Source organism: Seriola dumerili, unplaced genomic scaffold (assembly GCF_002260705.1).
Source record: "Seriola dumerili isolate Sdu_G_001 unplaced genomic scaffold, Sdu_1.0 BDQW01000468.1, whole genome shotgun sequence".
Taxonomy (NCBI): Eukaryota; Metazoa; Chordata; class Actinopteri; order Carangiformes; family Carangidae; genus Seriola; species Seriola dumerili.
In genome coordinates, this window is record NW_019174723.1 from 2597429 (window position 1) to 2611815 (window position 14387).

The window sequence follows — 14387 nt, forward strand, 5'->3', positions numbered from 1 at the left end:
ATGCTTTTTGTCTAGTATTTAAACTAATATTGGCGAGAACACACCCCGTTTTCTGTTCACCTGACTTCCGGAATTGTCACAGGTATGAAAAGTTTATTTGTTCCCCAGTTTACTTTAATTATTCTGTTGTTATTCATATTATTCTGGCAAAATCTTGGCTGAGTTTAGGCCGAGAAATCCGGCTCAAGTGCAGCCCGACTGGTGGTCCCACAACCCACACACACACACACAACAAAATGGCTTTCCCGCTATTTTCCCCATGCCGGCCACTCCCATAGGTGCAGGCTAGAATCAGATTTACATGACTATTCTTTCGTTAAATTACACATTTACACAACATCAACACTCGCATTTTCATGGACAAACAGAGAGTAAACCAGCAAACATGAAACAAGCTTGTTTTACAGGTCCATGTACGAATTCTGTGTTTTTATATCAATACAACCCAATGGAAATTACCAGAAGAAAGATTTATTGAATTTGAAATGTATTACAATTTGTGATAAGCTGCTAAGAGACACGAGTCTGGTAGTTCTGAAGAGATCACAGTTCCCAGCAAAGATGCAATCAACTGTGGGTATCAGTGCAGACCAGTGGAGCCTCGGACTGACAGGGCAAAAATGACACAAAAATCCACTGTGATATGCAGTATTAAGTGTTATTGGAAACTTTGAGATCTCCCACTGTTGTGAGTTTAAACATTGTTATAATCACACAACAGGGATTTGCACATTCATTAAGTGTGGTATTGCATATATGTTAAGCAATACCATCTTCTCCTTGACCTTTCTCCTCGGCTCATTCCGCTCCCTTTGCAGCTCCTCCTTGTTACCTGACCTAAATCTTACTCCTCTTCTCATTCAGCACTTCCTTTAGAACTGGAGTAACCCGGGGCTTTTTGTTAGATAGCAACTGTATTGTCTTGGTGGGTACAGTGTTCTCTACACAGGAGCTGATTCGGTCTGTGATACAGTGTGTGGGACTGTTAATGTCCTCACCGTGAGGCTCACAGAGAACATCCCAGTTGGTCGAGTCAAAACTTAATGCCAAGGTCTGGTGTTATATCAGGGTTATAAGTTATGCAAGTAGTTTGTAGTAATAGATTTACTGTAATGTACATTCTCCCCTCAGATAATGTGTCCTGCGGATCAAACGTGATGAGAAGTTGTGAGATCTGACTACGTCGACCAACAACAACCACTCGTGTCCTTATGCAGAACAAGGGCAGCGCAGATACCACCACAGGTTCACATGTTCATACATGTCACAACACTACAACTATCAGTTATATGTTTGACACAGATATACAATACTATATACATTTTGTGTTCAGTATATGTTCAATATACTGAATCTAAAAAACATATCAAACAGGCTAGGCATCCGGAGCTCTGACTGTTTTCCAATTGTCAATGATTCATAGATGTGTTATCATATCAATATAAAACAGATTTACGTGACATGACAAACACATTTAAGTCAAACTTAGTGAGTCAGCGGTTTATTCATTTATTATTTTTGTTAACAAACTGTAAAAAGTAAAAATGTCATTAACATAAATTTGTTAGCACTGTGAGATGTTATTATTGTACATAATTATGATCTCTATAGGACCTGTATTTTAAAGTAGCTTGAAAGATAAGGTGAATATATATTACATTGATTTATGATTTATTTCTTTTACAAGTTAGTGTATATAACATCTGGTACTGTCAGATGTTTCAGTTTGTTTTCAATACTGCATTCATCCCCTTGATGGTTGTAATCAAGTGCTTTACTGATTAAAATATCATAATATAATTGTTGCAGAATTGGCCCTCCATACTTTCCTTTGTATTCAGGTAACTGTACTGATTGTTAACAAACCTGTCCTGTTGTCTGTAAGTCTATTCTGATCAGTAATATTTAATTTTTGGGAGGACGCACAACATTTCAAAGAGGAGGTTGGCACCAGTCAGAGCAGTGTTTCCTGGTAAGGAAAAAAAGTGTAAATGGTGGTTGTAAAAATATGTATATTAATATTTTGGTGAAAAATTTAATGTGTCAAGTACCTGTGGTGTCATAAGGTGGAGACACCTCCACTAGATCGCATCCGACAAGATTCAGACCACGACAGCCCCGGATAATCTCAACTCCCTAAATCAAACAAAGTTAAGAAAAATGTATTAATATTCATACTGTAAACTGCAGCAAATGAGAACAGAAAAAATAACATGTAAAGTTGTTTCATTATAACCTTCATCTGTGTATCATTTTGACAAACTCTGCTAGTTGTAATTACATCAGTGACAACCACTCTTAATTCCTCTGTTTGCATTTTTCTCCTGCATGCACGTACCTGTACATTACACATGTGGAAGTGGAGTACATTTTTTAATATGACGAGGTTGTGTCATAAGTTCCTTTATAAAGTCTGTTACATCGTGTTTACCTGGATGGGAGTTAGCCCTGCTATCTCTGGTGTGCCTGTTCCGGGGGCAAAGCCGGGGTCAAGAGCGTCGATGTCGAAACTGAGGTAAACTGGACCGCTGCCAATCTGAGCCCTGACCTCAGCCATCAGAGGTGCAAGAGATTTGAACCAACACTCTTCTGCTTGGACCACACGGAAACCCTGCACAATAGACAAACAAGGTAGGTTTGTTAAAAGACAATCCATTCTCTGTTGCTTATAAGGGACAATATGCAAGATTATGACTGGCCAATGGCACAAAATGACCTTACTATATCTATTATTGACTTACCTGGTTTGCCCAAGTGCTGATTTTTGACATTTTTCTAGTAATCGCAACAAGTCAAAAAGCCAAATAAAATTATCTGATTCCAGCGCCTCAGGTGTGAAGATTTTACTTTTTTCTTGTCATATTTTAGTAAATGTCAGTGAAAGCGAAACATTTGAAGCCTTTTTTTTTTTTTTTTTTACTTGTCACTGACTAAATGATTAATGAGACAATTGAGAAAATAATTAATCAATAATAACAAGAATCATTTGTTGCAGCCCTGCAGTCACAGACATGATCGACATGATATTATTTTTAAATATACTATGTACCATATCAGTGGGACATTATGAAATGTATTAACTGCTTATTCATAATTTGGCTATGCAATAAATCCAGAGTGTTGGTATTTGTCTGTTACTGTACCTTTAAGACCTACAGTATTTTAGCAGAGTACTTGAGCCTGTCTCCATTCATATGAATCTGGAGAGTAGCCTGAACCCCGCAGGCCGATCTGGACAACTCTCCTACAGTCCAGTAGCCCTTCCTCCACACAACGTCTGAACGGAGTCCCATGTCCAATCTTCTCCCCCAAGACCACGTCACTGGTGTCAGCATGAGCATCCACATGGACCAGACCCACCGGGCCATGCCTGATAAAATATCACAGAACAGACAGAGGGAGACACAGCGAAGACACAATGTATGAAACGTTTGAGTTTTTGCATGGGTTTCTTGTGGTGTGTAGCCATACAGTATATGTAGAAACAATGTACAGTCATGCAAAAGTCATAAAGAAAAATGAAAGATCTGTATTTGAGCTGAAATACTTGGTTAGTCAAATTTTGATAATCAGTTCATTTCAGCTGTTTGTTTATCAACCAAAAGTGCCAAATATGCACTGGCCACAGCAACTGAAATGTGAGGATTCTCTGCTTTTCTCCTTTTTTTAAAATCATTTTAGATTGAATATCTTCTAAGTTTTGGTCTGCTGGTTGGACAAAACAAGACATGTGGAGACAAATTTTCTACTTTTCAATCACTATATTCATTGCAAAATAATCAATCTGATAATATGGATTATATGCAGCCCCAGGGCAATGTTACATAACCTACTTACTTCTCAGCAACAGCCTGCAGGATTGGATATGCAATTGTGTGATCGCCACCTGCAGACACCAAAACTTCCTCAACATCTGACCTTTGATCGAACATGCACTTCAGTTTACAAGGCTATTTAAATGGCTAATAATTATACAGGCACATCAGAGCTTGCTTTTACTCTTATAAAACATTCACTGGGCTATCTTGACTATCTGTCTAAAAGCTGAAGCAATCAATCACTCCCTTTCATCTAGTCACTCTCACCCATCGTCAGAGGGATACATCCAGTAGCCAGGATCTTCCTGTAGGCCTCCCTGATGCGTTTGCAGGTGTCCTTCAGGTCATACACGTTCACATTGACGTCCCCAATATCGGCCACCATAAGGGACTCGAAAGGCGCTGCCCTGGTGCCACTGTTGTAAGCCCTCAACAGGGCAGACTCCATTCTGATGTGACGAGGACCGAACCTGTGGCGGTGGAGGAAATATCTGGTGTTTAATTTTTAGTGCTGCAATTTTTGAATCTGAATTTAGGAAGTTGTCTTTACTTGAGTATTTCCATTTCATGTTACTTTATACTTGTATTCCAAGACATTTACAGAGCAGCTGCAAATACTAGTTACATTCCAGATTAAGATTTTACACAAAACATATGGTCAGTGTATAAAATACGGAGCATTGTTATAAAGAACCCAGCATTATATGAAGCTGTTAAAATTAGCTTTACCTTCACAACATTAAAATGCTGCTTACATTAATGCATCAGTATATTTCTAATTATAACACTGAGGATTTTAATGTTGCTATTCGATATTTCTCTCACCACTGATAATGAAGTGCTTGTTTTTACATGAAATGTTTACATATGATCAGCTGATTCTTTAGAGTACAGAATATGACTGAATTGTTCTCTTTATCAACTAAACTGCAGTTTCAGTTTATCTTTACAAACTTGAAAATACAAGCTAAATACTGGTGAAGCTGTTTCAGAGGATGTTATACTGTAACCACAAAATAATGATTACAGTATAATGCTATGCTAGGGACGCACATGCTCATGGTGACACTGTATTATGACAGCAGCAACAGGCCCACACTTTAACACAGCAGCTGTAGAGACAAAACAGCACCTTGCTCCAGGTCGGTTCGAGGTCCCGGTATCTATTGGGACGCCGACAAACGCCGCATCAAGCCCGTCCGCTGTCTCCTGGTAAGGTAATTTGGCCATGGTGGGGATCCCTGACACCCGAGCAACAAACTCTGCGCTCGGTGGCACATTGTAGCGTTTCCCCGAGAGGTCTCTGTTTGGATTTATGCTTAAAACCCGCCTGCCGCTGCAGAGAAACAACGTATGTCGCGGCTGTAGAGAGAAGAAGTCCGCTGCTGTACAAGTAAAAGTGCGAGTTGCATTCAGGTTTCTCCAAATTGAAAACATACTTGCTGAGTTACGGAGCTCTGTGAGTTGTGGTGAGACAGACTTACGCTGCTACTTTAAGTGTTTGCTTGAATGCTCGTAACATCCCTTGTCGTGTTAGACGCAGGGAAATGACAAACAGTAAACCAAGGTTCTGTTGAAGGTTTAACGAAGTGGTTATACCTTGTTATGTTGAATGCACCACGTCTGGCAATTCAGTAAACCGTACACAGTATAATATCAGCTTAGCTGAGATATTAATTTGTTTCGTTTCTTGTCCGGTTGTCCGTGTGGCCTTCAAAGTTACGATATGGTTGTGAGCCTGAAGGCAGCGTGAGTCCCCAAAACAGTCACAGAGCAGGTGGGAGGGAAGGTCTATGGAAGCCTACCTCTGCCCGGAACAGAAAACAAACCATGATTGAAAACAAATAAATACATAAATAACGCCTCCTGTTGGTATCCTAAAGTGGAGGTTGGTGTATAAACAGTCATCAATTGCTGGCTTATAATTTGACTTAAGAAACTTTAGTAATTTATTTATTATTTTTCATTATTATAACCTTTTGTCTTGTAAATGCAATGATGGCATAAGCTCTTTGTCAAGCGACAATCACCACTACCTGCTCCCCGCAAGAAACTACCTTCAGTGGCAGAGAAAAATTAAAATAGCCCCTTTAAATAGCGAGAATTTTGACTTGCCAAGTCAAAATAATGCCAGAAGTCAACACTTTTTGTTTTGTTTTTAACTTACTATTATGTACGATAAAAACAAAAATACTCATGGTAAATCAAAATTATGGGATTGTAAATCAACATTTTGAGTTTCAAAGTCACAATTAAGATATAGTCAAAATCATGCCATAATAAATATACTTACCACAAGCATTTATGATGTCCATACGCTAACCTATGCTTCAGTTAACCAATTTTCAGTTTCATACCAATTATTGCCTGCCTTGGTTAAAATTAAATGACTTTGAAAACAAACTGTGGAAATCCCTTTTTGTACACTTCCACAAATTTTCCACAAATGTAAGTGTAATGTAACTTTTGGCAATTTGAAACATTTAGGAAAGAGGATTTGATTAACTTTATTTTACTTTTAGCCTCATTCATTAGTTGAAATTTAACAGAAACAAACTAAAATGTAACTTATATAAATTTTTTTGGTAAAGTAAGATATTAATATTGTACATAATCATACCATCTATAGAACCTAATTTGAAAAATTTTGTATTTTAAAGTAGCTTGAAAGATAAGGTGAAAATATTACATCTATTTGTGATTTATTTCTTTTACAAGTTAGTTTAAATTATATCTGGTACTGTCAGATGTTTCAGTTGGTTTTCAATACTGCATTCATCCCCTTGATGGTTGTAATCAAGTGCTTTATTGATTAAAACATAATACTGTAATTGTTGCAGAATTGGCCCTCCTTACTGTCTTATTCAGCAGAACAGTGTGGTGATTTTGTAGTCAGGTAACTGTATTGATTGTTAACAAACTGCCTTTCCTGTTGGGTGTTTCATTTTTTGGAGGACACACAACATTTCAAAGAGGAGGTTGGCAGCAGTCAGAGCAGTGTTTCCTGGTAAGGAAAAAAAAAGTAAATGGTGGTTGTAAAAATTTGTATATTTATATTTTGGTCAGAAATTACATGTGTCAAGTACCTGTGGGTCATAAGGTGGAGACACCTCCACTAGATCACATCCGACAAGATTCAGACCATGACAGCCCCGGATAATCTCAATCAAACAAAGTTAAGCAAAATGTATTAATATTCATACTGTAAACTGCAGCAAATGAGAACAGAAAAAAGAACACGTGAAGTCTCCAAATTTCAGTAACAGCCCCTCTAATTCCTCTGTTGACATTTTCGTCCTGCATGCACATACCTGTACATTACACATGTGGAAGTGGTTTAGTATATTTTCAATATGACATAGTTGTGTCATAAGATCCTTTTAAAAATCAGAGCACAGTTTAGAATGATTAAAGGGATAGTTTGTGTTATTTGACGTGGGGTTGTGCAAGGCAGTCATATATAATCATATCATATTCCTACACCCAAGCCCACCTACACTTAGGTCTTTCTGACTCAATCAGCTGATCTGCAGTGTAATACATTGTGCGCTTTAGGTTTGTGAGTGTATTAATACGGTAGTTCAACAGTTAAGAAAATGTAGTTCCAAAGGAACGGGCTATTTGATGGCAAGAGATGAACATTTTCAAAATAAAGCTTATACTTCAACTGATATTGGCTTTTTTCTGTGGGTATTTTTTGAAGTGACTAAGTCCTAAAATTTATCCGCAATCAGCTGCTCATTGAACTCTAATTGTTTGGATGTTTCCCTGGAAAAACAATATCCTGTCTCTACCAATGCTTTTGTATCATGATGCGTTTATTTTCTAGTGTCCATAATCTGTAGTGTCCATGACCTCCAATACGTTTTCCACACAATGTGAAACAAAAAATAGCCACGAGGTTGTCCAAGCACAGTCAAAAACAGTTTAAACCTCTTCCAGTGAGCAACACCTGCAATTACTGGCTTGTGGCTTAAATTTCCTGTGGACATCCTCTGCCTTTATCATACACCCTCTAGTGCTCAGAGGAATAACACACAAATTAAATACATGGCTCCTACAACTTGTTTTCTGCGGCCCCCATCCACAGAAAGTACATCACTCACCTTCTGACCAGATGCTCCTGCCTGTTTCTCCAAACTGGGTACGCACTGATCCGAATCTACTGTAGGTATTACACTGACTATGTATAAGTACCTCACACAACCTCACTTCAAGTAAGCCAAACTATCACTTTAAATTCTATTTCATCATGTTTACCTGGATGGCAGTAAGCCCTGCTATCTCTGGTGTTCCAGGGGCAAAGCTCGGGTCAAGAGCATTGATGACGAAACTGAGATAAATTGGACCCTTTCCCATCTGAGTCCTGACCTCAGCCATCAAAGGTGCAAGAGATTTGAACCAGCAGTCTTCCGCTTGGACCACATGGAAACCCTGCGCAATATACAAATAAGGAAGGTATGTTAAGAGACAATATGCATGATTATGACTGGCCAACAGTTATTTACTGGCTCACTGATTGTTTGACCAAGTGCAGATTTTTGGCATCTACAACTTATTATCAGATCCAAGCAAAAATGGTCGCCTGGAGCTTTAAAAACTTACCATCCTCATTTAGCTCACTTATCCATCACTGATATCTGATTATTCGTTTTAATTTTAACTTGAAAGTAATAGTTTAACATTTTGGAGCATACACATATTCACTGTATTGTTTTAGTGTGCATGAAGGCAGGCCAACCAGAAGGGCATTACAGTCGCAAGACAAGAGATAACCATGGCCTTAACCAAGAGTTGGGTGGCATACTGAGTCAGGTAAGGCAACCTCGGCTGGGGTAAGAGATGGAAAAACGATTTTGATATTGATATTGTAATGGAGAGACTGATTGGCCGGGATGACTCATTGTTCAGCCGTAGAGAGGTTTAGTTGAAGGTGGCGTTCTGTCATCCATGTGGAGGCACAAGTTTGTACCAAGCGGCAACCTCTGGGAATGAAAAATGAAGCCAAAACCGAAGTGTTGGCTCCACACTCACCCCCACCTAATTGCCCATTTTTAGCGCCGGAGTTATGCTGAGTCAGGTGGTGCCAAGATGGTGACAGCGGAGCAGCCCACTCTGAGCTTCAAAACTGCTCTTCAGAAACCAATGAGTGACGTCACAGAAGCTACGTCCATATAGTCTATGGTTTTTACATGTCGCTGACATTCACATTAATTTTGTCAAACCTACTCATGATAACACATGATCTACATGACAACAAGATGTTTCATACACTACCATACTAGTGATGAGACATAATGATATTTATTAACTGCTTATTCATAATTTGGCTATGCAATAAATCCAGAGTGTTGGTATTTGTCTGTTACTGTACCTTTAAGACCTACAGTATTTTAGCAGAGTACTTGAGCCTGTCTCCATTCATATGAATCTGGAGAGTAGCCTGAACCCCGCAGGCCGATCTGGACAACTCTCCTACAGTCCAGTAGCCCTTCCTCCACACAACGTCTGAACGGAGTCCCATGTCCAATCTTCTCCCCCAAGACCACGTCACTGGTGTCAGCATGAGCATCCACATGGACCAGACCCACCGGGCCATGAACAGACAGAGGGAGACACAGCGAAGACACAATGTATGAAGCGGTTGAGTTTTTGCATGGATTTCTTGTCGTGTTGCCATACAGTATGTGTAGAAACAATGTACAGTCATGCAAAAGTCATACAGAAAAATGAAAGATCTGTTTTACAGCTGAAATAATTAGTTACTCGATTTTGAGAGAATTAATCTACAACAAATTTGACAATTGATAAATTGTTTGAGTTGTTTGTTTTATCAACCAAAACACTGGCTCTGGCTAAATGTGAGGATTTTGTGCTTTTCTCCCTTTTTATCATTTTAAATTGAATATCTTTTGGTTTTGGTCTGCTGGTTTTTTAACTTTTCAATGACTATATTAATTGAAAAACAATCAACAATCATTCATATTGAATCCACGGCATCTGGTAATTCAATAAGAATATCAACCTTGATGAGATATCAATTTGTCTGGTTGTGAGTGTGGCTTTCAAAGTTTCAAAGCCTGTAGCCCATCTCTGCCCAGAAAAGAAAAGAAATAGATCATGATAAGAGAAACAAACAAACAAACAAACAAAAAACTAACACTAATATGTAGGCATAACTCCTCCTGTGGGCACTCATAAGTGGAGGTTGGTGTATAAACAGATCAGTGTCATAGTGGTAAAACATATAGTTGTGGGCCTTCTAGTATAATACATGTGTTATAATCAATGACAAATATTGTACATGAATAAACATATAAAATGTACTTATAACTGCTTGAGATCACATCATAGTGTGTTGAAAATTATTTATTAAATTTTCATACTGCTTATGAACATTAAGTAGGGGGACTCCAAAGAAAGTTTTTCCTTACTGAGTCTAAAGTATGAGATACTAATGTTTTGTTTTTGACTTATTATATAAGATATAGAAATGTTTTGAGCTACAGTCACAATTAAGATAATATTAAAACTACTACATACATTATATGTGTAATCTCTCTATTTAGTTGTGTGCATGGCATATATATATAAATATATATATATATATATATATATATAAGCTCAGGTCCTTTAACGTTTGCAGTGAAATGCTGCACATGTTTTATCAGTCAGTGGTGGCCAGTGTACTCTTTTATGCTGCTGTCTGCTGGGGCAGCAGCATGTCAGACACAAACACAAGGAAACTGGATAAGCTGGTCAAAAAGGCTGGGTCTATGCTACTGTTATGGAGAGACGCATGCAACGTAAGATGGAGGCCATCTTAGACAATACCAACCATCCTCTCCACAACATTCTGTCAGGACAGAGAAGCAGCTACAGCTGCAGCAAATGTCTCATCTCACTGCACTACAGAACAGAGAGGTTCAGGAGATCCTTTGTTCCCACTGCCATCAGGCTATGTAACACCTCAGCCAAAGGAAGTGGACTAATCTAATTATTATTGTTCATTTGTTATTAACTGTATTTATTATTATTATTATTATCATTATTATTATTATCAACAATGAGCTAATGGACACATGAAATTCCCCTAGGGGATAAATAAAAGTATCTATCTATCTATCTATCTATCTATCTATCTATCTATCTATCTATCTATCTATCTATCTATCTATCTATCTATCTATCTATAGACCAGAATATATAGAAAAAATGGTAGCCTACATGTAGCAACAACCTCAATTTAAAAAGGCACGATAACACATCTTTGAGAGCCTTATAAGCCTATAATGAGATAACGTGTAACAAAGGATCCAGATCCAAGACCTTGCAGCAGACCAAATAATTATTCATCAGCATATCCTCCTAATAAGGTTTTGGGCTGTACAGGTTTTGGATGTGAAACAGTTACTGCGGCAGACGGAGGAGGGTTTTTTTTGTGCACTTCACCTGTCTTCCTCAAGAGGCAGGGAGGGCGGTGCGTCATCAGACCAGATTCAGCCGCCGCACATCTCAGACGCAAACACTCCTCAGACTTGTCTCATTACATTGCATAATATCGACAAGCCATCATGGTAAGTGCGACATTACATTTAATTTCTATCATTTGTCTCCTCGCCTGTCGTTTTAAATGTATATCCTGTATTTAGAAGGAAGTGGAGGTGAAAGTGGGTCGTTTATATGATATATATCGTTTATATTTCTCCAACCTTACATTTTATTGCCTTGGTGTTTTCTCTAGCCTGTTATGGCTGTAAATTCATTGTTAAAATTCCTACTGTCAGACAGTTATAAATCAGGTAGTGTTTTTTTTTTTTTTTTTTCAATGCAGTCTGATACATTCTTGTTCTGCAAACGCCTAATCCTCTTCCCACATAACTCATCTAAATCAGCTTAGATAGCAATGCATGACTACTGGCTTCACGCTAACTCTGCTACCAGTTTGTGAACCTGATTTTCTGGCCCTTTATGCATCATATCATATACATTTATATATATTGCATCAATTCAGTGCCCCCTTGTAATACAGATCATTTTTATGTAAAATGATAAATCCCTCTGATTATCTTTATGTTACACACAACTAAGAGACCTATACTATTTCTATTTACCATAAAATACATATGATAAAGCAGAAATCTAATTGCCCATAACCTCAGTGGGTGATCTTAATGTGCGCTTTTAAAGAGACAGCACACTGCAACATGTCTGACCTAGATAATCCTCTCTGCCTACAGTAATCCCATGCGCAGTAGACACAGTTTATGTCGCAGCAGAACATGTACTGGCTCCAGTGAAAAAAATGATAGACTCAGCTTCAGTTAGACGTGTTCTCATAGAAAATAGACGGTGTTAATAGTAGAGGCTTTTTCATGCAGGGCGGAGAGAATGAACTGATACAGTTCGTGCTCAATTCTGACGGACAAAATAATGATCCCAATGATGACATATTAAAAAGCACCTTCTGTGTTTAAAGAACGTTTGAAAGGCTTTATTGTGTCATTTGTTCATTGTGTTTCTTTCTTTCAGTATAATTATGAAAGCAGCTGTTTCTGTAAATGCCATTCTCTATGTCAGAAATGCATCTTAATCCAAATCTTCTTTCTCTTCATCCCCACCAGCGTGAGTGTATTTCCATCCACGTTGGTCAGGCAGGTGTCCAGATTGGCAATGCCTGCTGGGAGCTTTACTGCCTGGAACATGGGATCCAGCCGGACGGACAGATGCCCAGTGACAAAGCCATCGGCGGAGGAGACGATTCCTTCAACACCTTCTTCAGTGAGACTGGAGCTGGAAAGCACGTCCCCAGGGCTGTGTTTGTTGACCTGGAGCCCACTGTCATCGGTAAACCCGCAGAGATATAGACATCATGGTTGCCTCTTGATTGAATTTAGTCAAACTCTCAAGTCATTTGTGATTCAATCTGTCTCTGCAGATGAAGTGCGTACTGGGACCTACCGCCAGCTGTTCCACCCTGAGCAGCTGATCACCGGTAAGGAGGATGCTGCCAACAACTACGCCCGTGGACACTACACCATCGGCAAAGAGATCATTGACCTGGTGCTGGACAGGATCCGCAAACTGGTGGGTAACTTAACATCAGGAGGAGTTCATTCCTATTTTTGACTCAAAATATCAAACTAAAATCATAATAGTGTATCTCATATATTTGATCAGTGTGTCCTCCTCTCTGTCCTCAGGCCGACCAGTGCACTGGCCTTCAGGGCTTCCTGGTTTTCCATAGCTTCGGAGGTGGCACCGGCTCTGGTTTCACCTCCCTGCTGATGGAGCGTCTGTCTGTCGACTACGGCAAGAAGTCCAAGCTGGAGTTCTCCATCTACCCAGCTCCCCAGGTGTCCACCGCTGTGGTGGAGCCCTACAACTCCATCCTGACCACCCACACCACCCTGGAGCACTCTGACTGCGCCTTCATGGTAGATAACGAGGCCATCTACGATATCTGCCGTAGGAACCTCGATATCGAGCGTCCTACCTACACCAACCTGAACAGGTTGATCAGTCAGATTGTGTCCTCCATCACTGCTTCCCTTCGTTTCGATGGTGCCCTCAATGTTGATCTGACCGAGTTCCAGACCAACTTGGTGCCATATCCCCGTATCCACTTCCCTCTGGCCACATATGCCCCTGTCATCTCTGCTGAGAAGGCGTACCATGAGCAGCTCTCAGTGGCTGAGATCACAAACGCCTGCTTTGAGCCAGCCAACCAGATGGTAAAATGTGACCCTCGCCACGGTAAATACATGGCTTGCTGCCTTTTGTACCGTGGTGATGTGGTGCCCAAAGATGTCAATGCTGCCATTGCCACCATCAAAACCAAGCGCTCCATCCAGTTTGTGGACTGGTGCCCCACTGGTTTCAAGGTTGGCATCAACTACCAGCCACCCACTGTGGTTCCTGGTGGAGACTTGGCAAAGGTCCAGAGGGCTGTTTGCATGCTGAGTAACACCACTGCTATTGCAGAGGCCTGGGCTCGCCTTGACCACAAGTTTGATCTGATGTACGCTAAGCGTGCCTTTGTTCACTGGTATGTGGGTGAGGGTATGGAGGAGGGAGAGTTCTCTGAGGCCAGAGAGGACATGGCAGCTCTGGAGAAGGATTATGAGGAGGTCGGAGTCGACTCTATTGAGGGTGAGGGAGAGGAGGAGGGAGAGGAATATTAAAAGGGACAGTAAGGAGATAGGTAAACAGGAAACAATTGACCAGTGTGTTCCTAAATACATTCCAAACAGAAATGTTTGTCATAATTACCAGTTTAACCACGTTCAGAGTAAAATTAAAACACCAGTTTGGCTCTGTCCTAAATAAAGTTCCTGCAACATGAAGTTGTTTGTGTGTCGTTTATCAAACTTTTTTTTTCTTTTCTTTTCTAGTGAATGGTGACAAATGAACTATTAGTTGCAGGTGATTTCCCCAGTATCATCTTGAAATACTAAAACCTATCTAGCCATCAGATGAAAAAACTGTAGGTATAAGTTTGAGAAAATTCATTACATCACTCAAACATCAGACATTACATGTCAGGTTTTACAGGATACATACTGAACC

General features: G+C 39.6%; 2 protein-coding genes across 2 annotated transcripts; one reads left to right on the forward strand and one right to left on the reverse strand.

The window, feature by feature from the left end:
• Window positions 1–1530: 1530 nt before the first annotated feature.
• Window positions 1531–5446, reverse strand: agmat (agmatinase). The gene is made up of 7 exons (XM_022763368.1): window positions 4951–5446; window positions 4086–4288; window positions 3838–3886; window positions 3175–3370; window positions 2432–2611; window positions 2052–2136; window positions 1531–1969 (listed from the first exon to the last, which is right to left on the reverse strand). Exons 1-7 carry the CDS (start codon window positions 5253–5255, stop codon window positions 1896–1898), a joined length of 1092 nt encoding a protein of 363 aa, XP_022619089.1. The 5' UTR covers window positions 5256–5446; the 3' UTR covers window positions 1531–1895.
• A 5852-nt stretch (window positions 5447–11298) lies between these two features.
• LOC111234898 (tubulin alpha-1B chain) lies at window positions 11299–14164 on the forward strand. Its single transcript, XM_022763098.1, has 4 exons — window positions 11299–11395; window positions 12443–12665; window positions 12757–12905; window positions 13022–14164. Exons 1-4 carry the CDS (start codon window positions 11393–11395, stop codon window positions 14000–14002), a joined length of 1356 nt encoding a protein of 451 aa, XP_022618819.1. The 5' UTR covers window positions 11299–11392; the 3' UTR covers window positions 14003–14164.
• Window positions 14165–14387: the final 223 nt, after the last annotated feature.